This window comes from Eubalaena glacialis, chromosome 3 (genome assembly GCF_028564815.1).
Source record: "Eubalaena glacialis isolate mEubGla1 chromosome 3, mEubGla1.1.hap2.+ XY, whole genome shotgun sequence".
Classification (NCBI taxonomy): Eukaryota; Metazoa; Chordata; class Mammalia; order Artiodactyla; family Balaenidae; genus Eubalaena; species Eubalaena glacialis.
Genome location: NC_083718.1, coordinates 96,726,238 through 96,749,431, shown reverse-complemented (window position 1 = coordinate 96,749,431; position 23,194 = coordinate 96,726,238). Strand labels below are relative to the sequence as shown.

Sequence of the window (23,194 nt, the reverse complement as noted above, 5' to 3'; positions counted from 1 at the left end):
ATGAATCAACTTTTTATTTCACTGACCGGTACTTCCGATTCTTTCTCTGATGCCGTATTTAAAATTTTCAGAGTCCCCCAAAATAGCATTCAGGCTTCCTATATCCAGAGACAGGGGCCCAGAGGCAAAAAAGGTCAGGCCCCAGACTATTTTCAGGTGGGAAAGTGGCAGACATTCCTATGCAAGTCTGTGTCAGTTTTTAACTGAAATGCCTTTAAGCTCTCCATCCTGAAACTCTTCTATGGCATCTATGACAGAAATACACTCTCATCTCTCATATACACAACTCCATGGGGGTCGGGGGTGGGGTGGGGGCATTACACAGGTACCAGCCAAACTTCTTATTCAGCCAGAAACTGGACTTCTGGCTCAGTTTAATAACAAGGGATGTGCAAAACTGTGGTGAGTGTCCTGGCTCTTCCTCAAGGTGAGCTGGGCTGGATGTGAATGGAAGCACAGCCCATGACAAAGGTGAATTAAGCTCTATAAAAAAATAAAATTGCTCCTATCTCTATGAGCTGCTTCCAAGAATCCAGGGATGCCCACATCCCATACCTCATACAGACATGGCCAATTCCTCATGCAAAGCTACGTGGGAAGCATAAAATCTTTTGTTAACTTTGGGGCGGGCGCTGGGGGGGGGCCGGGGAATGGGGATTGGGCCTTGGGAAAGATGCGGGATGGATTTTTTATTCCCCCCATCAACAAAAACTATTTATCTACATACACACTCAAATACATACATATCCATGTTCAAGGAAGTTTTTCTTCCCTGGCTACAGGACCCCAGAATCCAGCCTACCCCAGGCTGAGAGACAATGCCTATTAACTGCACAGATCTGGTGTACCAACATACTGTAAAAGGCTCCTGTGTTGTCTCACAAACTGAGAGGGAAGGGGCAAAGGGAGTGGATACTCATTGGGGATTTGCTTTTTGTCTGAAATCCAATCTACTCAGCAACACTCTTAGGTCCAGGCTCTGGGAGAGGTTCTGTGGGCACGATATGGTGGATGACCTGATGGTCCCAGCCCACTGTGGTAAGAAGGGAGTGATTGAGCGGGGACCAAGTAGCATCTCTCACAAAGTCTCTGTGGGCTCGGCTTCTAAACCTACAAGAGAACAAAGAAAAGTGTGGGCATAGTAAGAGACAGAGGAAAAAGCAGAAATGGAAAGAAGAGACCCAACACACCCAGGGCACACTTCACCATATATATGGCCTAGTCACCAGCATAGTGGTGTAGCTACCCACAGAAGACTTCATCATCCAATCTAGGGCCCTATTTTCATAGAAGAAATGATAGCTAGACCAAGGGTGGTGATATGAGCCAGTATCAGACAGCATCTCACGGCAAAGAAGGAAGTACAATCAGATCTTCTGTCTGGTGCCTTTCACCCTATAGCAGGTTGCATTTCCTACATGAGGTTCTTTGTGTGAAAAGGGTAGACTGTCCCTTTCTGGGAGTCAGCTGGAGTGCCAGGCTCAGAAATCACACCCACCACCACATTCCTCCTCTAGCAGGGACAGAGCTGGTTGTGAGTCAGCCCCCAGAACAGCGAGACAGTCAGCAGTCGGCCTGCTTCCATCACCAAGTCTCCTTGAAAGAGACAACCCAGTTTTCCAAAGAGAAAAAGGACCCCGCCACCTGTTGCTCCCCTCCCTGATTCCTGATCACAGGGTTCCACGTCACACTTACACCTCAGAAAGGCCTGAGTCCAGCACAGCAAGGGAGCAGTCTTCACTGACAGAGGCCAGGAAGGGAGCACTAGGAGAGAAGGAGGGGGTTGGGAAACATAAAGCCCACAGGTCTCAAGACAAAACCTGACTGGGCAGTCCCCAAAGCCCACTCTAAAATGATCAGAGAAGGTGGCTTGATCCCCACTTTGGGTTAAGGTCACTCAAGTCTAGGTGCAAGTTCCAAGGAAAGATGAGGAAAATGGAGCAAAGTCAGGGTGGACAGCCATCCTGGCAACTAACCATCCCATCTAGCCCCTCCCTGTAGCTTCAGTGATGATCCAGAAACACAGGCTTTCCAACCACACAGCCCTACAAGCCCACAGTATTAATCACTTTGGGTGTTGAGCAGGAACAAGACCATATTTTAGCCACTTGCAGTCAGAGACCATACAACCCAAAAAATGGACTACAGTCTTAAGTGATCTTTCACATTCCAAAACCTCAGCAACAAAAGTACCTGCTTTAAGGAGCTACCCAATCAGTTAATGCTACGCCAACACAAGCATCCCCCCTCATTCTTCCTATTCATACCCATCAGGCCCTTGACGACAAAGAACAGTACCTGTGCGGGGAGAACACCAGCCCAGTGACACACTGGGAGTGCACAGCTGAGCTGAGGGCACAGCTTGCACTCTTGGTGTCCACAAGGGAGACAGTCCCATTCTCATCACCTGAAGGAAAGAGGGAGTACATCACAGAAGTTACGAGCATGGGCTTTGGACTCAGCCAAATCTGGATTTGAATGCTAGGTCCTCCATCTTGAACAAGTTAACCACTCTGAGCATTACAGAGAAACATTACAGAGCAAGGGGAGAAACTGAGCATCAGTTTCCTCTTTGGTAAAGTAGGAATAATTGGTCATTTGGGGGTTGTGGAAATTAAATTAATGGATGACATAATTGTTATCATAAACTATGTCACCATACACACAGCCATATCTGTCCCTACTATACAGGCGTATTCCCCATGTAGCAGTCCACTTGCTTTGCGGCCCACTGACTTATAGCCATGAATAAAAGAGCCACAGCAAACAGTCAGGAATCAAATCTACTAGGACAAAAATCATCATGTTCTCCAAAGCTAAACTAAAGCCACTTTTGGATCATCCCACCTCCCTACACCCCCATTAATATAATTCACCTTGCACCCAAGTGTGCTGATGAGACTGAGCAGCCAGAGTCTCGAATTATGGAGTCAGCTCTCTCGCTCATCCTCCCCTTCCCAGAGTCAACACACAGTTCGACATGCTGCCTTACCAAAGACAAAGACTTCACTCTGCTGAGGATGCCAAGCCAGGGAGGCGGGAAGGTAGCCAGAGGCACTGCAGCCTGCAAAGGGGAGAAGAGGGGTCTGGAACAAGACTCCGAGCCCAGCTCTGAGCCGAAGCTTCTCAGGCGAAGTCACTCGAAATCCCAGGAGCACCTTTATTCAGTTTCCCAAGCCCTGCTAAGGCAGTCCTGTCCTCATCCTTGACCCTCACAACCTACATCTACCCATCAGCCTCCTGCCCTTTCCAGACGTGAGTCACGGGCAAGTTTCAAAACAAAGCATGAAGATAACAACTCTGGCCCCTTTGTTCGCCCATCCAGGAAATGTAAAGTAAATTACCCCCCACCCTTCAGGAACCAGCCCTTCTTCTTGGGACCCACTGCACACAATGTGCCCCAGTGGGAAAGAAAGCAATTGTGTCATTTGTGTCAGTGACTGGGCATCTGGCAGCTTTGCCTCTGACTCTGGCCAAGGAAAGCCTCTTCCACGTGGGTTCCTAGTACCACTCTCCCACCACTGGCTCTCAGACTCACCCATCTGTGATGCTGGCTTGGGACAGCGGGTGTCCCACAGTAAAATTCTATTGTCCTAAAAGAAGGAACAGAAAAAGGGCTTCACAATCCAAAGAAGCAGCTGCTGGCCAGAAGCCCTCCACACTAGACTCAGGTCTAAAGGGTCTGAATGCGGTTAGGAGGTGGGAAGGGAAAAAGAGATTATATCTCACCTCACCGCATGAAAGAAACACAGAATCCTTGTGGGGAGAGGCAGCAACACAGGTGACCTGCCCAGAGTGAGCTGTAAAGGAGACAGAACAAGAAATAAGACAGAGAAGTTGCAGGCATTGCTATCAAGCAGACCAGATATTATGAAGGGGTAGGAGGGAGGGTGTGAGAAATAGGCCTAGTCTCATGATGCAAATTAACAAATTCTGTGAGATTTTTGGATTAGATGAAACCTAAGAGGAAATGTTGATAGCATTATAAAAACTCAAAAGGCTTGGAGGAAAATGAATCACTAAAGACATGAAAGATAAATTAAATGTTGAATAAGAACAGGAGAGGAATTTACAGTAAAGACATCCTAGAATAGCAGAAGCACACATGCCTCCAGGTAGCATACGAAGACTTCTGAGGGAGTTCTGGACACTGAGAGTTTTAAGGGAATTTCTCCAATGTTCTTCTTCCATATTGAACTGAGAAGCTGCCTATAATCTGCCAGCAGTGCTGACCTCTACTCTCACAGTCACCCTTCTCCCATGTGTAGAAGAAATACACAGCTCTCACCCACCCTAAACCTTACCATGATGCTCAAGAGTATAAAAACCTAAGGTATAAAACAAAAGGGGCTTTTCCTGAGACAAAGGAAGAGCACCTGAGTAAAATTCTGTGAAGGAGGCTGGCCTTTCTCAGCCACACCACAAACACAAGTGTGGTTCTGTGACTGATCTCTTTAATAATGAGAATTTTGAAACATATGACAGGTGGTTGTCATAAGGACATCTCATAAGCTTATCTGAATTTAAAAATGAAGTCAGACTTTTTCTGACTGAAAGTTAAGTCTCACTTGGCCAACTGGCTTTACAGTGCATATGGTTATTGGCAGTTAGGTTATTTGGTAGATGTTTTACATAAATTAAATGAGCTTAATCTGCAAATCCAAAATTTTGACAAACATATTTTATAAAAGTGTACAATAAATGACATGGCCAGATATAACTTTCTTTGCAACTAGTTAAATTTAAATTAGATACTAATTTTAAAATGTGTGAGAGGGTAGTTTTTCAAAATTCTTTTAGGACTACATGCTAAAAATGTTAAAGGTCTCCGCTAAATGTTAATTACAGGCTGTGGAAACCACCTTCTCCAAAGTGATTTAACCAGACTTTCTGAGATAGTCTGAATGTGGCTCTGCCCTGAGACAGAAGTGTGGGCTCAAACTACCTTCCACAGAATCTATGAAAAGCCAACACGAGGAAAAGTAATGTATTGCTCACTTGAAAAAAGCAAAGCTTTGGGACAAACACCATGGGGGAGTACAAAAGATGAAAAAAATATGTGGTTCCTCTGCCCTCAAGGAATTTGGAATCAGTGGGGGGAATAAGAATAAACACAAAGAACTAATTAAAAAGGCTGAAAGGAACAAGTGCTGAAAAAGAGTTATTGAGCATTGACCAGAAAAACACATCGTAAGTCTAGGAAACAAAAGGCAAGTATAGTAGACTTTGAGCACTGACATTTTAACATTATTGTCTAACTATCTGCAAGTGACCCTGAAGCTCCAGGAGATATATGAGTTTATGATTTTGCTTCGCCCATATCTGAATCACGCACTTTGAAGTTAGAACTGGCAGAGAAAGGCACTTAGTCACTGGGGGAACCAGTGATCACCCAAATCTACGTCTCTTAGCCACACACACATTAACGCTCTATACATTATCTTCATTAAGATTTGGTATCTTCATGAGGAATGGCTCCCAAAATAAAGTCAACTGCTAGTGCTGCTAATGAAAGTGAGCAGAAAAAGGAACATTAATAGAAAGTGATGGTTCTCACCAAAAAAATGAGATTTTATGGAGGTGAATATTCAAAAGTTCAAGATTCACAAGTATCAGGGTTTATACTTGGAGAATGCCAAAGATCTACTGTGATCAGGTTTAGATAGCATGGTATGCTTGAAGGAGTGACAGTAAAAAGGCTTGAATGCCAGGACATGAACATGAGATTTTAACCTGCAAGCCACAAGAAACCAATGAAAGACTAAAGATTACAGGTAGAACGATGAGATGAGTGCCACCGTCTGTATAAGATAAAGCCTGAAAGTAAATGGGAGCATAAGAAATGGAACGGAAGGTCACTGATGAAATGGAAAAAGACTCCAAAGAACTTGGGGACCAACTGATAGTGGGAAACAGGAGGAGTGGAAGAGGACTGGGATTTTCAGCCTCAGGTGACCAAGAAGGTGGTGAGGCTGTCAATAAAAAAAAAAATTGGGAAATTATGAAAAGGGCTAGACTCGACATTGGAGCCTGACCGCAGTTTTGGAAGAAATACACTACCAGGCAGGAGAGCAAAGAATTGATATCACTAACATGCAAGCAAAGTTCAAAGAGCACAAAGCGGAGAATAAAAACAAAACAGCCAAGGCCAGGACTGAAAAGGAAAGAACATGCACTCACCTCGGTATGAGTTCAGAATCATCTGTTGAGCAAGGTCCCAAACTTTGATGCTAAGAAGCAAAAGGAAACAGAGACTTAATTTGACCTACACTACCTACATAAAAACGTGTGTTCAAATAAGAACGTCTTATGTCTTTGCCTACTGGACTTCTGGTACAGCCTACTTTTACAATGGATTGCAAAAATCTCTAAGAAAACCTTATAGGCATGTCATAATTAGTCACTGGGTTCTTATAATGAGCCCAAAACATTATTTAATGAGGCTAATATGATGCTAAAGACACCCAAAGGAGGCCCAGAAACAGGAGCGATGAGAGGAGGGACCCACCAGAAGTCTTTGCTACCACTGACAGCTTGCGTGCCAGAGCTCAGGACACTGACTGTAGACACGATGTCATCGTGCTCATACTTGCAGAACTTGCTGACAATTAGTGTCTCATTCTCATCCAGCTCCCACAATTCAACAGCACCTGTTGGGGGTGGGGAGGAGGGTGAGGGAAACAAGCTTGGATTATGCCAAGACAGCAATTTGCTTCTAGGATTCTAAGCTCTCAGTAGACAAGGAGGAAATCTCCCCAATGATCTGAGTAGCACACAGTCCGTACGGTTAAATATTCCCAGTTATTTGGACACTAAAGTATTTGTTGAACAATTTGAATAAATGTCTTAGAGTCATAAAAATATGTTGAATAACATAAAAATATGTTGTACAGTGACTAAGTACAGAAAATCCTCAAATAGCTGCCCTGAATATAGAGTGTTCAAGCTCAATTGCCAGAGAGGCTCAATCTTTAATGTCCCACCTTTATCCTTCCATGCAATGCCTGCCAACGTCCATATTCTGATTTCTTTTTCTTTTTTAATGTCAAAGCCTCCATTGCTGAGTCTGACATTCAAGGCAAAGAAAGCAGAATAAAGACATTTAAGAATAAAATGGGAAGAAATGGAAAGTGCACAGATTGGCCTCGGCATCATCTTTAGGATCAAGATTATCCTTGGTTTGGGGTTGGGTGGATACAGAGAAGAAAAATAGTTCCAATTAATTTCTTAATTTTGTTATGGATTTTGCTAGGAATTTCCACCAAACAATTTAGAATCTTGGGAAAGGTATTTCCTACCTACACAGTTACTCTCCTTCGGGACCAACACCCTCAAGCTCCCCCAAGCACTGAGTATGGGATTTTAAAAATTGAGCCCAGCCCGACCTATACCCCTGGCCTCCATCCCACCTGTAAGGTTGAGGAGAAAGTGACTCACCTGAATCGGAAGCCACTAGAATACCTCTGTCCCCTACCCAAGTGAGGTCAGCCACTCCGGCCTCCGTCTGGACTCCAGCGGAGCAGAAACCTTCGTTGGGGGCGGCACAAGGGTCCTTGAAAAGCCAGAGGGAGCCAGCCCAGCAGCGGCCACTCAGGCTAGAAGCCCCGAGCAGAAGCGCCCCATCTAAGGGAGATACAAGCTGTCAGCGCGTGAGGAGTGGAAGGGCTAATCTCCCTGGTGACCGCCCAGCAGCCAGCTGGCCGGGTCTGGATCGGAGCCCAGGAACGCCGAGCACGGCTGGGGACTGAGTTCAGCGACGCGAGGCAGGGGTTAGGATGGCATGCGGGGTAAGCGGGGGGCTGGGGGCAGGCTGGAAGGTTTAGTCCCGGGAAAGGGCATTCGGGGTGGGGTGAGGGAACTCCCAGACCCAGGACCTAGGCTCACCCGACCGGTACCGCGCAGCCTCCAACTGCCGCTCCATACAGGCGGGCGCATTAGGGGGAAGGTTCCACTCCCGGGCCTCCGGGGGCACTAGCGGGGGCGGGGTTTCCTTCCGCATCTCCACGATTCCAACTCCAACCTAGACCCAAACTGGACGCCCGCCGGAGACTCAGCTCCGCGAGCCACCACGTGGTCCCTCTATAGGCCTCCGCCCCTCTGGCCAGGCTACAGCCTTTCTAAATCTCGCGAGAATTGCTTCTACAATTCCATTCCGCTTTCCAGCGAGCGACCTCTTGCCGCAGGCTCTCAATTCTCTGCGCTTCTTATGGCCAAAAAAAAAAAAAAAAAAAAAAAAAAAAAAAAAAAATCGACCGGAAGTTGATGGAAAAGGGCACGATGTTCTCTTCTCGCGAGACTTGTGAGCGACCATCTTGTTTCTGCCCCTGACAGAGTCTCCTGTAGCGGTCACTGGGGCGCGAAGACTGTTGTGTGGACGCTGCCTGACAATGCTGTCCCGGGTGGTACTTTCTGCCGCCACCGCAGCAGGTGAGAGGTACAGACCCTGGTCCGGGCTAGCAGAGTGATTGCAAACCAGCGCGTCTAGGGTTACTTGGAGCGGGTGGGAGGAAAGGGGGTGAAAGGCGCGGCGAGATTTGGGCCTGAGCAGAGAGTTGATTTGTGCCGCTCAGAAGGAGAGTGTGGGGCTCGGGGGATAGGAATGGGGGACGCATGGCCTTAGTGATTGGGCTCCGCGGGGACCGAGGAAGGGGCAAACCAGATTTCACCGTGACCTTGCTAACCTGTGCCTTGTGTATTTGTAGCTCCCTCTCTGAAGAACGCAGCCCTCCTCGGTCCAGGGTAAGTGTAAGGGGTGTAATACTCCCTTTTGTCTTTGTTTTATCACCTATTTCACTTCTGGGTAATCTGCTCTTAGCTTTAGGCCGGTAATTACCTTTCTTTAGGTTATTTTGGAACGCTTCAAGTCTCATTCAAACATGTGTGCTCCTGTAACTGCCTGGAACACCGTTGTGTTACCTAATAGCAAAGATTAAGAGAACAAGTGATGTGTTCTTACTAAACTAGAAACTGGTTTTGGTGTCCCCTAAGCCCCGCCCTTCTCCCTTGTGACCTTCAGCTAGGCACAGCTGCGGCAGCCCTAGTCAGGGTTACTAGATTGCATACCCTAGGACAAGTTTTGTTAAATAAAACAATGAAGCATATTGTTTTTAATCTGTCTCCCAGATTCCAACTTTTACTGTCAGGTCAGAGAAATTATTCGTCGTTTCAGTAAATATTTATCTTGCCACCCACATAACCGAAGATACAAAAATGAGTAAGGTTAAGTACCTGCCTTCGTGGACCTCACGCACAGTCTACCAGAGGAGGCAGCTGTAAAGTAGTGGTTTACAGTGAGGATTCCAAAGCTGAAAGAGGGTACACGGGGCTCCTCCACTTACAAGCTGTGGGACCTTAATTTCCCCATCTGCAAAATAGAGAGAATAGTACATTACGGATTGTGAAAATTAAGGGAATTAATTCCTGGGAACTCTAAAAACAGTGCTTGGTACATAGTATGTGCTTAGTAAATATTAGAAGGTGTTACTGATATTTCATAAAACATGTCACTTTTCTTTGGGATTTCTCTTTTTACTTTCAGACTTAGTCCTAAATCTTGCAAAATTTGATAGCAATCCTGTGGCTTGAAAAAGTGGCTTTGGTTTATCTGTAATTTTTGTATAAGCAATAAAGTGAGGCTATAATTGGCTGCTTCCAACTTCTCAGAGAAGAAAGATTCCGTATAGACAAGTAAACAAATAATTGTAATATAGGTAACAAATACATATACAAAATGCAAGGAACATCCTTGATTTCTCTTTCACATTTCATATCTAATACATCAGTAAGGCTCTTTCTTCAGATTATATCCAAACTCTGACCACTTCTTTCACTACCACTACTACTGGAGTGTGAACCACCATCACGTTTCACCTAGGCTATTTCAGTTGTCTCCTGACTAGTCTCCTTGAATCTATATTCCTGTCCCATTACAGGCCATCCTCACAGTAGCCATAGGGATTATGTCAGTCCCCCCACCCTTCCCCTGCAAAACCCTCTAGAGGTGCCCATCCCACTTGAAATAAAATCCAAACTTACGGTAACACAGAGAGTTCAACATGAGTTGACCCCATCCTACCTCTTGATTTACCTTCTTACATTCTCTTTTTAGCTCATTCTCTAGCCTTACTGGCCTTCTTGCTATTCCTCTGAGAACTGCCAAGCTTATTGTTGCCTCAGGATCTTTGTACTTGCTCTTCTCTCTTTTCCCCAGGCCATTGGCTCAAATGTCATCTGATCTACCGAAAAAGCCTTTCCCCCACTCCATTGCTCCTTAGCCCCTTCCTTCACCTATTTTTCTCCATGGAACTTACAACTGTCTGAAATTGTGTATGGACCTATACACTCACACTTCCCAAACCCCCACTGGAATGTCAGAGGCTGGGACTTTGTCTGCTTATTGTTATACTCCCGGTGCCTAATATAAGTAGAAAGTCAGTAAATGTTTTGTTGAGTGAGTAATTGTCAACCCAAGATTGGAAGGCCTTTATAAAGGATATACTCAAGATGTTCTGAAGGCTGGTTGGTCTTGGCAGTCATTAAGTGAAAGGTATACCAGGCAGAAGGAGCAGCATGAGGTATGGATTTTTTTTTTTTTTTTTTTGGTTTTTGAAAGCTGTAAGTAGTTCCATATGGCTGGAGAGTAGGAGAATGAAGGAGGATGAGGACATAAAATTTCACAGGTGCTGAATCACGTAAGCTGAATTAAGTAGTTTGTTTTCTGTGGGCAGGAGAGAGCCTGTTGAAGAGTTTTAAAGTCAAATTTGCATGTTAAAAACTTTCAAAGCAGCAGGGAGGGGCCTGGGTTCAAGGGGTATTTGAGGAGAAGCCAAGAGAACAGATTTTGGATTGCTTACTTGTTTAGGCAGGAGTAGATGAGGGCTTGAACTGAGACAGCCAGTTAAGGAGAGGATTTGTGTTCACCTAAAGCAAGTTCTTTAGTGCTATGATTTAAGTCAGTGGTTCTCAACCTGGGGCAGTTTTGCCCTCTGAGGGACTTTTGGCAATGTCTGGAGACATTTTCGGTTGTCACCACTGGGTAGGAGGGGGGATGCTACTGGCATCTGGTGTACAGAGGCCACAGGGATACTCCTAATTACTCTAAGTGCACAGAACAGCCTTCCACAACAAAGAGTTGTCAGTAGTTCAAAATATCAATAGTGCTGAGGTTTAGAAACCCTGATTAAAATGAAAGAATCTTGAGCATGATTCTCAGATTTCAAAATTTGGTGAGATAACTCAATATATTGGGAAGCAGAAATAATATTCAAAAGACAAGCAGTGAACAATGATCAATGAAATAATGTAAACTCTTACATTGCAAGGAGATAAGAGAGAGGGGAGGTGAGGGACAAAAACATAGAATTTGAAGGAGATTTAGCTTGACAGCAGATGTGAAAAGGCTAGAGGATTTTATTTCATCAGAATCCTATGTACCAGTATGCTGTAACTGCTACAGATGCAATCTTAGGCTACTTTAAAGACAAGAACAGTTCGCAAACCCATGATAATAGTACAGTGGTTCAAGCCCAATAATGACAATAGCAAGTTCTCAATATGTATTGATATTTGTAGGATGAATGAATTAGTCAAGCTATATTTCAGTTCAGTATTATGTTCAGTTCTGTATACTTCATTTTTGTAAACAAAACCAGTTTGCTGCTTGTGGACAGTCAGGATTGTAAAGGAACTGAGATGTTTAACCCAGATACATGAGTGTTATCTTACATAGAAAAATAATATTAGAACCAATGGATAGAGGTTTCAAGGATGTATGTAGCAGTTCAATTCAAAGGATGAACATAGTTAGAGCTATCCAACACTGAAAAAGCATGTTTCACTTAGTGGTTATTTAGCACCCTGATACAGAGAATATTCAAAAAGGTCAAAGTTCTTGCCATCAGGGAGCTCACAACACAGTGGACATGTAATAGCTAACCACTTACATAAAACTTTACCATATGCCAAGCACCATTCTATATACTTTACATTTATTAACTCAGTTAATCCTCACAACAACCCTCGAAGGTTGTATTCTTTGTTCTCACTTTACTTTAGAGAAATCAGAGACTACAAAAGCGTAAGTTAAAATTTGAACCCAGATAGTCTGGCTGGAGAGTCTATGTTCTTACATAATTCATTGCTAGTAATAGACATATAAAGTGCTAGACAGATGACACATGAGACTTAACAGAAGGGATTCTAGTATTGGGTAGAAGGTTACATACAGCTTTAAATAAGTTGTTTCCCCTTATCACACAGCTAATTATGGGACCCTAACCTTCCTGTTCTTGGTCTGTTCTGTTCCCATTAGGACAGTGGGAAACAGCCTCAATCCTCATCCCTATTTGCTCTTTTCTACAGTTGTTCATACATTGTGTTCTCTTTAAAGAATAGGCTTTAAATTTGTGTAATTCCTACCTGTAGGGTATTGCAGGCTACAAGGATCTTTCACAAAGGGCAGCCAAGTCTTGCCCCTGTACCACCTCTTCCTGAATATGGAGGAAAAGTTCGTTTTGGGCTGATCCCTGAGGAATTTTTCCAGTTCCTTTATCCTAAAACTGGTGTAACAGGTGAGCATTTGCCCAGTGTTTGATAGTATGTTTAGATGGTATGGTTTATGTTAATCTAGTGTTTTAGTGGCCTCTTACCTCTTCCACATGTACCAGAAAAATCAAGTAAGCTGGTTTTAAAACTAAGGTGTGGAAGTGATTCAATATAAGAATTGATTTGGTTGCTTTAACTTGTCTTTGGAATAAATTTGTTTGGGATTTTAACTTGATTTTGTAACATTGTTTCCATTTCTTGTTACACCAAATTTATTGACTGCCTGCTCTATGCTAGGCACTGTTCTAGGCATACAGTGGTGAACTAAAGTGCCTGCCATCATGAAACATACATTCTTTTGTAGGATAGACAATAAGGAAATGAGTAACTGGGGAATTCTCTGGCGGTCCAGTGGTTAGGACTCGGTGCTTTCACTGCAGGGGCCCGGCTTCCATCCCTGGTCAAGGAACTAAGATCCTGCAAGCCGCACAGAGCGGCCAAAAAAAGAAAAATTGAGTAACTGTATAATACACTTTCAGGTAATGATAGAAAGAGCTATGGATTAAAATAAAGCCAGGTAAGGCAATAGAGACTATGTGTTGTATGTATAATTATGAAAAAAAGAGCTGGACCATATTTATCAGTTTTTTTTTTCCTTTTAAAAAGGCATAGGGACTTCCCTGGTGGTGTAGTGGTTAAGAATCCGCCTGCCAGTGCAGGGGACACGGGTTCGAGCCCTGGTCCAGGAAGATCCACATGCCACGGAGCAACTAAGCCCGTGCACCACAACTACTGAGCCTGTGGTCTAGAGCCCGCGAGCCACAGCTACTGAAGCCCGCGCGCCTAGAGCCCCTGCTCTGCAATAAGAGAAGCCACTGCAGTGAGAAGCCTGCGTGCCGCAACTAGAAAAAGCCCACGCACAGCAAAGAAGACCCAACACAGCCAAATAAATAAATAAATAAATGATTTTATTTAAAATAAATAAATAAAAAGGCATAAACTGTACTGAAACCTTACATTTTTATAATACGATATGCTTTCACTTTATTTAATCCATACAACAGTTCTATGAAGACTTTTTTTTTTAAATAAATTTATTTATTTCTTTTTGGCTGCATTGGTCTTCGTTACTGCGTGAGTGCTTTCTCTAGTTGCGGCGAGCGGGGGCTACTCCTGGCTGTGGTGCGACGGCTTCTCTTGTTGCGGAGCGTGGGCTATAGGCACACAGGCTCAGTAGTTGTGGCTCGCGGGCTCTAGAGCACAGGCTCAGTAGTTGTGGCGTATGGGCTTAGTTGCTCCACGGCATGTGGGATCTTCCCGGACCAGAGCTCGAACCAGTGTCCCCTTCATTGGCAAGCGGATTCTCAACGACTATGCCACCCGGGAAGCCCTATGAAGACATTTTTATTACCCAGAACTAGAAAACAAAGAATTTACTGAGATTTATTCTCTCTTTAGTGACTGAGTTGGACTTAAACACAGGTTCTGCAGTTTAGTGTTCTTTCTGCTACACGCACTGCCTCTCTTGCTGTACCCAAATATTGCTATGACCATGAAACATTGAAAACCAAAGATTTTTTTTTTTAATCTCTCCAGGGAGTGGCCTAAGATAGCATTTCTGTAACTAAAATTGCAAGAAATATTAATTTCCTCAGACCTCCATAGCTGATAAAAATGCTAGATATGATAGGCCTTTCTTATAAATTCACATTTAAAATTTATACATTGAAGGCAAATTTTTTAAAAAAATGAACTGTTGAAACTTTGTATGGGAAACTGGGTAAAATCTATTTGAGAATGTAACCCTTTTATTCTCATAGTACATCCTAACATCTTTTGGTACCTGTATTGCTCAAAAACACTGTAAACTGCTTCCCCAAAGACCTGCTTTGACCTTACCTGGCATCTAGTAGGCATAGAGGAAAATCCTAAAGAAATGTACCGTATGGTTTGTGTCCTTTCAGAATTCATGGCCTGGTTAAAGAAAAAGTTGGCTATATTTGAAGCATTATAATAAGACGCTACAGGAATTGAGAATCCTGTTATTTAGTTCTTTTACATACATGCTGCTTCATAGTTGTATCTGTTTTGTTTGCTTATTTCCAGTGTCAGGTTCCTATTCAGTAAATAGGCAAGAGTGGATAAATTTTATTCTGACCAATGTCCCCACTCAATAAATAGTATATTTTGCTGCACAAATTACTTCTGGTAGTAACCTGACATCTTTATAAAATACTTCCTGTTTGTTGAGCAATTGTACCAGACACTTAATATACATTATTTCTCAATTTTGTCAACCCTATGAAGAAGGTACTATTCCCATTTTACAGTTAAGGAGACTAAGCTCAGAGATCATCTATATTGCTCAGTGTTTTATAAGTTGCAGAGTCAGATTTCCATGGGTCCAGATCCTTGTTCTTGCAACTCTGCCATACTGGTTCTCATCTAGTGTTCCGTCTTTGAATCTGATTATTTAAAGTCATTATTAACTTTGCCTTCAACTAATTAAATGCAGAAGTATCTCTGTCTTCCCCTTTTAGACATAGCATATCCATCATAAAATAACTTTTTCTTCTTTTAGGACCCTACGTGCTCGGAACTGGGCTTATCTTATATTTACTCTCCAAAGAAATATATGTGATAACTGCAGAGACCTTCTCTGCCATTTCAACAATAGGGGTGCTTATCTATGTAATTAAAAAATATGGTGCCTCTATTGGGGAATTTGCTGATAAACTCAATGAGGTAAGAACCATAAACCTTATTTCCCATTTTAGACCATAGTAGTCGTGTCAAAGCCATCAAGTGATGTTTTTGGTACGAATGATAGGGGCAGAGCATATAGAAATGAATCTAATTATAATGATTTCAATTATAAGTGTTAATGTTATTACTAACTTGAGATCAAGTTTTAAAAATCTACCAAACTTTCTCCAGCTTTTCCATAGGTTTGTTCATTCAACAAGATACTGCATAGCTATTTGGGGCAACTCTTTTTAAGGATTTGTGTACTCCCTATTGTGTGGGTGTTTTCACAAATGAGGGGTATGACTTCGAAGAAGCATAAAATGAATCTGTTTTTTATTACCCTTGGTACTTTCACTGATCTTTGTTGTAAATATCATAATTGCAGCAAAAAATTGCCGAACTGGAAGAAGTGAAACAGGCTACTATCAAACAAATCCAAGATGCAATTGATGTGGAGAAGTCACAGCAGGCACTGGTTCAAAAGCGCCATTACCTTTTTGATGTCCAGAGGGTAGGTTTCAGAACTTTCTAAGGCAAGTGAAGTTACTCATTTGTGTGCATTTAACACAAAAAATTAGAATCTTATGAGGAATAGTTGGATAGGTTGAGCATATTTTGTTTAGAAAAGAGAATATTTGGGTGGGGGTCTAAATAGCAATTACAGCTATTAACTATTCAGTGGACCTATCAAGTAGAAAAATAACTAGAATTATTACTCTAAAACTAGAAAGAGTAAAAAGTATAAAAGGACACATTTTGAATCCACACAGAGGGAAAATAATTCATTAAGTTATAGCGGATTAAAAAATGGCATTCACTGTAAAATACAGTAGGTGAAATACATGCTGTGCATTTCATACGTGCTCGCTATAAGAAAGTCTTACTTAACATACTTGCTATAAGAAAATCTGATACCTTACATTCCAAATTCACAAAGCAGATTCAGGTGGCAGGAGAGCTTTTTCCATGATCAAAGCATAATTAGATTCTAAAATATTTAGTTTCTAAAACAACTTTAGGAACGTGCTCAAGCATTTTGTTGTTATTTACTTTGAGCCCAGTACTTTATGCCTGATATTTAAAGTGAGATGTCCTTATATTGAAATTTTATGTATAGAAACACCTATGAAATGAAAAATTAGGTGCTAAGGTAAAATAAGTATCTGAAATATTAAGGGTTTGGGCCAGTATTTCCTAGTGTAGTCTTGGTACCATGTGCATCAGTCATCTTTGATGCAAATTTTTGGACCCATTCCAAGACCTGTGGGATTAGAACCTCTGTTAGGAGCTATCCAAGAGTCTATATTTTTAAAAATAGGATCCTGAAAGATTCTTAAGCACATAAATGTTTGAAATCCTCAGAAATTTTTAAAATATCTTTCTGTGCAGATTTAGGTTACAATCTAAATGCTTCCTGCCTCATAGAAACTATGTATGCACAAACAAAATCTGGCTTTTGAAGATGTAGCTTTTTTATAAGATTCAAATGATAGTCATTAAAATTTTTATTTATGAAATATTTATTTAATAGGTATATTTTATGTGTGGACACTGGTCAAGACAAGGTGCTGGGAATACAGCAGAGAGCAAAACAAAGTCTGCCTTCCTGGGGTCTCTTTCCTAGCCAGGGGTTGAGAGAAGGACAGGAGAAAAATAAGCAGATGTGAATGTCAACTGGTGTGAAGTACATGTAGAATAATGGACTTATGTTAAAGGAAAAGAGATTTTAGAAGGAGGGAGTTACTATTTTTATTGGGCAGTCTTGAAAGGCTTCTAATGTGATATTTGAACAGAGACCTGTCAAAGTGATGGTGCAGGCTGTGTGGATTTCTGAGGAAATAGTATTCCAGGCAGAGGGAAGAACAATTGCAAGGGCCCTAATCCTGGAAGCTTGCTTGGTATAGACAAGGAAAAGTAAGGAAGCCACTGTAGCTGAAGTGGAATGGCTGAGGAGGAAGGTAAAAGGAAGCAAGGCAGAGAGTGGCCAAGGGCTAGATCATGTAAAGTCTTATAGGCTTCTGTGAGAACATTGACTTGTACTCAGAATAAGAGAGAAAGTCATTGAATCTTTTAGGCAGAGGAGTGATACGATCTCGCTCGTGTTTTGAAGGGTGACTCTGATTGCCTTGTTGAAAGTAGCCTTCAATCTTGTATGCATTGGTTTGAAATGCCAATGAGTTAGCCAAATAGAGTTGTTAGGTAGACCATTTGATATATGAGTCTGGAATCACTAGGGAGAATTCCAGACTGGAGATGAGGGAATCATGAGCTTACAAGAGGCACAGCTGTAAGACTGGAACATGAAGGAAAATAACTGAGGGAAACAAGGATTATTTTAATTTGTAGTTGCCCTACTTATGGTCAAGTAGTAAGGGTCTAAGAATTTGGCATAGGATTTAGCAACATGGAGGTTAGTGACCTTGGTAAGGGCTATTTGAGTAAGTTGAAGGAAAAAAAATGGAAGAAAAGAAATTGGAGTCTGAGTATAGACCACTGTCAAAACTGTGAAGGAGTTTTACTGTATTGGGCAAAGAAATTACTCAGTAGCTCAGAAGGTAGGATGTGGTAATCAAGAGAGATTTTTTAAAAGATGGAAAGTATAATTACATGTTAGCATCTGATAGAAGTTAGTAGAGAGAGAAAAATTGATGCAAGAAAGGGGTGGGAGTAGGGAGAAATTTGCTGGAGCAATGTCCTTCAGTAGGCCAGAGAGTTTAGAATACACAGGTGGAAAGGTTGGCTTCAAGAGCAGAGACAGTTCAGCCATAGTTAAAGAAAGGAAGGCAAAGTATGTGAGTATGGGTCCAGGTAGATTGGTTTATATGGTGGTAGAAGTTTGTGAAGTTCTTTGTTTCCTTTTTCTCAGTGAAATAGGAAGGTAGGTCATTTGTTGAAAAGGAAAGTAGTCAAGGAGATATACTAGAGATTTCAGGAGGTGAATGGAGTAAAAAAAAAAAAAAAAAAAAAATGTACCTAGGAGTATTAAGGGCCTACTTGAGATTAATATTTCAAGCCTTTATATAAAACAGGCAGACCTATAAGGATTCTCATTACAGACTAGAAGATGACAATATACCTGTCACCATTACTAATTCAGTGTTATTTTGGCAGTAGTAGCTGGTATTAAGAGAAAGAAATAAGAGGTATAAAAATTAGAAAACATGAAGTTATCCTTACTTATAGATTACCTGATTATATACCTAGGAAACCTGAGAGAATCAACATAACTCTTAAAACCATAAGCAAATTCAGTAAGGTATCTGGGTACAAAATTAATATCTAATAAACAAAATCAGTAGCCTTCTATATACAAATATCAGTCAGAAAATATACGAGAAAAAGATAAACCATTTAGGAAGAGATGCCTAGGAGTAAACTTAACTAGAAATGTACAGTCTTTTTACTTTGAAAAATGTGAAATGCCTGTGAGGTATAAGGTTCTAAGAACCTAGACTCAATAATATAAGGATATCAAATTCTCCCTACTTTAATCTCTAAATTTTACACATTCCTAGAAAGAAAATACTAATAGACTAGGGGTAGGGGTAGGGTAGGGGGTGTTGGGACTTGAACAAATTGATTATTACTGGAAAAAGTAAAAAATATTCAGGAGTATTCTGAAAAAGAGAAATAATGAACAGCCCTACCAAATATTAAAGCTCAAAATTATAAAGGAACTTTAAATAGCTTGGCACACTACATGAATAGAAAGTCAGATTGGTACAGCACTTGAGAGAGAGGGTCTAGAGATAGACCTAAACGCATAAGGTAGTTTACATCGGTGGCATTTTCATCTTAGAGGGGGAAAGACAGACGGGTATCTTTGTAGATACGGAGTTGTTTTCCTACTTTTTGCCTTATACCAAAACAAATTTCAGATGAATTAAAGATCTTTAGATAAGAAATGAGACCGTAAAAGTAGAAAAAGAGAACATGAAAAACAGTACAGTACCCTTGGAGTGGCAAAGCCTTTCTAATAAAGACAACAAAATGCAGAAACTTGTGTGGTGACGTATGTTAACTAGACCCATTGTGGTGATCATTTCACAATATATACAAATACCGAATCATTGTGTTTGTATACCTGAAATTAACGTAATATTGTATGTCAGTTATACTTCAATTTTTAAAAATCCAGGAACTATAAGAGGAAAAATTAAGTTGATCTCATTAAAAATTTTTAAGTTTTACATGTAGAAATTACCATAAAGTTAAGAGACAAACTAGGAAGAATACATGCATTCCATGTGACACAAAAGGGTAGTTACCTTAGGATAGACCAGCATCCCAGTAGAAAACTAGGTGTAGGACATGAACAATTTATAAAGATATAAGTAAATGTAAATGGCTTCTAAACATGTAAATTTTCTCCTTAGATAATGACAATTAAAATTGGTATTTTTTTCTGCTTATCAGAATAGTGGAGAGTAAAATGTTTTATAAACACCATTGGTCAGGGTTTAGAGTAACAGGCATTTGTGTTGCTGGTGAGAGCATGAAGCAGTACAACTTTTCTGTGGAATTGGACAGCGTTAATCACAAGTTAAAATGGATCTTTAAGAGCATGGGCTTTGTAGCCTGACTCCTTGTAGTCAGGTCTTGGCTTCACAGTTCATTTGCTCTATAACCTTGGACAAATTCCTTAGCATCTGCCTCAGTTTCTTCCTCACTGTAAAATGAATATAATAATAGTAACTATCCCATGGTGTGATTTTAAGATTTAATTGAATTGACACACAGTGTTTATTTAGAACATAGTAGGTACTCAACAGTTATTAGCTATTATTTGACCCAGCAAGTATTCACACATAAGTGCAAAGACATATACAATATACGCAGCAGCATTATTTGTTAAAGAATTAGAAGCAATCTGATCTATTAATAGAGCTTGAGTAAATTATGGATTATGAGACACCAAAATAGTAGAATCCAATGTAACTTTTAAAATTAAGGTGGGTCTTTGTGTCATAATCAGTAAAAGTGATGTTCGTGTGTGTACATATACCTGTGTTTTGTTTATTAAATATTTCTGGGAGAGAATACAAGAAATAGAGGAAGATGGTAGCCTATGGAGGGGCTGGAAGAGACTTATTTTTTACTGTATATACTTTTAAATGTATTTTTACTATATGCTGTTAGAGTTTTTCTACCACATGCATGTGTTACCTATTCATATTAAACAAATGAATTTTGCATAAAATACGGGTAATGATGGGTATTCTAATGGGCAGAATCCTCAGAATGGAAGTGATCCTTTAACTGTGCAAACAATTTTCGTCACTTCTTAATTTTGCTTCAGAATAACATTGCCATGGCCTTGGAAGTTAGTTACCGGGAACGGCTGCATAGAGTATACAAGGAGGTGAAGAATCGCCTGGACTATCACATCTCTGTGCAGAATATGATGCGTCAAAAGGAACAAGAGCACATGATAAACTGGGTGGAGAAGAACGTGGTACAGAGCATCTCTGCGCAGCAGGTACATAATGTTTTGAAGCTTCTGGAGTTGTATTGATATCTCTGATAGGATAGAAATAGCTGGTAAGGAGTCTTTAGCCTAGAGACATTGGGGTGGTCCTGGTTCATTTTTCTGGTTAGTGGTAACCTAGAAGATGCTGTACAACTGCCTTGGTAGGTTGCCTCCTTCCTTAAAGTTTGGCTACCAAAGTGTCTCTCACCTCATGGATCAAAAAGAGTGGAAAGATTGTTGAGAACACTCGTTGAACAGACGTATGTTCAAGTTCCAACATTTGGGCAATATTAAGCAACATATTTCATTTCTCTGTAAAACAGAGGCTGGACAAGTCTACTTCTTAGCCTCTTCCATTATCTGAATAATTCCATGATTTCCATTCCATGCCATTTCCTCTTCCAAGCCACTTAATTCATTGGTCTTGAACAGAAATGTTTTCTGTTTTTTACCTAAATGTGATTTCCTTTTTAAATTTTATGTTCTTTATTTACTTTTGACTTGATTTCTTCTTTCCTAGATATATAGTATACTTAGGCATTTCTGGTCATTTTCTGCATAACCATGCAGGACTAGAAAAACAGGGTCTGTCAACATTTAATGAATTGGGTTTTTTAAAATAAACTGTCTTTTACATAAAAGTGATATACTTATTTAAGAAACTTGAAAAGACAAAAGTATACAAAAGAGACTAAAAGTTATTTTTATTCTTTCTTAACATTTCTGTATTACTATTGTTTGTTAGGTTGGTCTTTTTCAAGCAGCTGTTAGCTGTAAAACCTAACATCAGTGGCACATGGTTACAGGAGTATCTAGCTTCAACCTCTAAACAGGTTTCACTCATAAAAGCTATGAGCCAAGGGACTTTAAATTCCCTGCATTTGCTTAAAATAAATTTTGCATCTCCCCTATGTTAAATAATTAAATAATTTTTATTAGTCTATCATATTAAGCCAGTAATCCATCTTGAGATTCCGAGGAACCTCTTATAGGAGGTATCCTTTAGAATTACAGTGTTTATACCCTTCCATGATTTGAAAAGGTCTAACCAGCTTTCTCTTTCCTTATCACAGGAGAAGGAGACAATTGCCAAGTGCATTGCAGATCTAAAGCTGCTCGCAAAGAAGGCTCAAGCGCAGCCAGCTCTGTAAATGCATCTGTCCCAATTGAGACAGCTAGAAACAGTTGACTGACTAAATGGAAACTAGTCTTTGTGACAAAATCTTTCTGTATTGCTCTCTACTGAAGTTAGTTTCCCTTTCCTAAAAATGAAAAGTTTGAGTTTCATATAATGAGAGAATTAAAACAATCTATTGGCCAGTAAGGTGTTTCTCTCATCCTTCTTGCTCTGCATTTTGAGTTGTTCCATGATCACTTTTGAATAAGCAGTTTGCTTTGAATAAAATTTGGTACCTGACTAAAAATTGTCAAGTTATAGTTTAAATTTGAATTAATTCAACCATCTTACAATAAAGTGACGGTTGAAACAAAGTTTTTCAAGATGCATAATTTTCTGAAATGTTATTTCAACATTTATTATATGGGTAAACATTATGGGTCATTGAGCTGATAATATTGTTTATAAAACTATTAGTGGTAAGCTATTTCTTGCTGACAGGTTATGGGAAATTTAAAACTTTTCAGTATTCTTAAAACAACTAAAAGAAATCTTGTATATCAAATTATATCACTGACTTTATTTTCATTTTAGTAGTATGTCAACAGAAAATATTATGGACTCAATGTGTCATAAAATCACTGAAGAATCCAGCAGATAAGTTAGAAAATTCTGCCCTTCCATTGGTTTGTCTATATTTAATTCTCCCATACTTGTATAAGGATTTACTTGTAAACAAATGGATAACTTACATAATAGGAAGTACTTGAAAATACGTACCATATGGATAATTGCCATTTTCATTGACTTCCTAAGGTTTTAATTATATAACAATCATTTAAGTCAGTATTTATTTATTTATTGATGGCTAATGTATTCATCTTATATAGAAATCAGACTGATATCATTATTAAGATGTTACTTAAAGGAGATTTTGATAGGGTCAGCAGAGGTGTTCCAGATTATTCATTATACAAAGAATTGCTGTGCTAAGCACAATCCTGCACTGGTCATACAGAGATAAAAAGTTCCTACCTCAGGGAGTTAAATATCTACCGGAAAGGCAGTAAGAATATGTGATACAGTACAGATTTTAGGTGTTTTGAGAGTGTAATGACAAGCACCATTTTAGGTAGTCTCGTAACCTCATCATTTTCCTTGTATGTAACTGTATCAGTCAGCATTCAGTCAGAGAAGCAGAACTATTAGGGTATATGTTTATAGGTAAGGGATTTGACTTTATGCTGTCATGGGAGCTCCGTAAGCTCTTAATCTTTGTTTCTGATGAAGGAGCTTGACGTGCATGGAGCAGGCAT

General features: G+C 40.5%; 2 protein-coding genes across 5 annotated transcripts; one reads left to right on the top strand and one right to left on the bottom strand.

Moving 5' to 3' along the window:
* Nucleotides 1-8,188, bottom strand: WDR77 (WD repeat domain 77). Of its 4 annotated transcripts, XM_061183709.1 has the most exons (11): nucleotides 7,885-8,188; nucleotides 7,438-7,623; nucleotides 6,509-6,650; nucleotides 6,181-6,230; nucleotides 3,730-3,800; nucleotides 3,539-3,593; nucleotides 2,993-3,064; nucleotides 2,299-2,407; nucleotides 1,696-1,764; nucleotides 1,035-1,110; nucleotides 1-979 (listed from the first exon to the last, which is right to left on the bottom strand). In XM_061183709.1, the coding sequence occupies exons 1-11, from the start codon at nucleotides 7,997-7,999 to the stop codon at nucleotides 917-919; spliced, it is 1,008 nt and encodes a 335-aa protein (XP_061039692.1). In that variant the 5' UTR covers nucleotides 8,000-8,188; the 3' UTR covers nucleotides 1-916. The 4 variants fall into 4 exon arrangements, with proteins under 4 accessions (XP_061039692.1, XP_061039690.1, XP_061039689.1 ...); XM_061183707.1 differs by having other exon boundaries at nucleotides 1-1,110; nucleotides 7,875-8,188; XM_061183706.1 differs by having other exon boundaries at nucleotides 1-1,110.
* On the top strand, nucleotides 7,526-22,207 carry ATP5PB (ATP synthase peripheral stalk-membrane subunit b). Its single transcript, XM_061183710.1, has 8 exons — nucleotides 7,526-7,787; nucleotides 8,332-8,427; nucleotides 8,703-8,739; nucleotides 12,424-12,569; nucleotides 15,125-15,288; nucleotides 15,677-15,802; nucleotides 20,591-20,770; nucleotides 21,835-22,207. Exons 1-8 carry the CDS (start codon nucleotides 7,781-7,783, stop codon nucleotides 21,910-21,912), a joined length of 834 nt encoding a protein of 277 aa, XP_061039693.1. The 5' UTR covers nucleotides 7,526-7,780; the 3' UTR covers nucleotides 21,913-22,207.
* The last annotated feature ends 987 nt before the right edge of the window (nucleotides 22,208-23,194 follow it).

Bases quoted from the DNA above. Each gene is read 5' to 3' on its own strand.
- ATP5PB (XM_061183710.1), top strand. The intron at 8,428-8,702 runs GTGAGAGGTACA...GTGTATTTGTAG, and splicing joins TTCTGCCGCCACCGCAGCAG to CTCCCTCTCTGAAGAACGCA. The intron at 12,570-15,124 runs GTGAGCATTTGC...TTCTTCTTTTAG, and splicing joins TCCTAAAACTGGTGTAACAG to GACCCTACGTGCTCGGAACT.
- WDR77 (XM_061183706.1), bottom strand. From the start codon at position 7,999: ATGCGGAAGGAAACCCCGCCCCCGCTAGTGCCCCCGGAGGCCCGGGAG. The intron at 7,624-7,884 runs GTGAGCCTAGGT...TATCTCCCTTAG, and splicing joins GGCTGCGCGGTACCGGTCGG to ATGGGGCGCTTCTGCTCGGG. The intron at 3,801-6,180 runs GTGAGTGCATGT...TCTCCTTTACAG, and splicing joins GATTCTGAACTCATACCGAG to CTCACTCTGGGCAGGTCACC.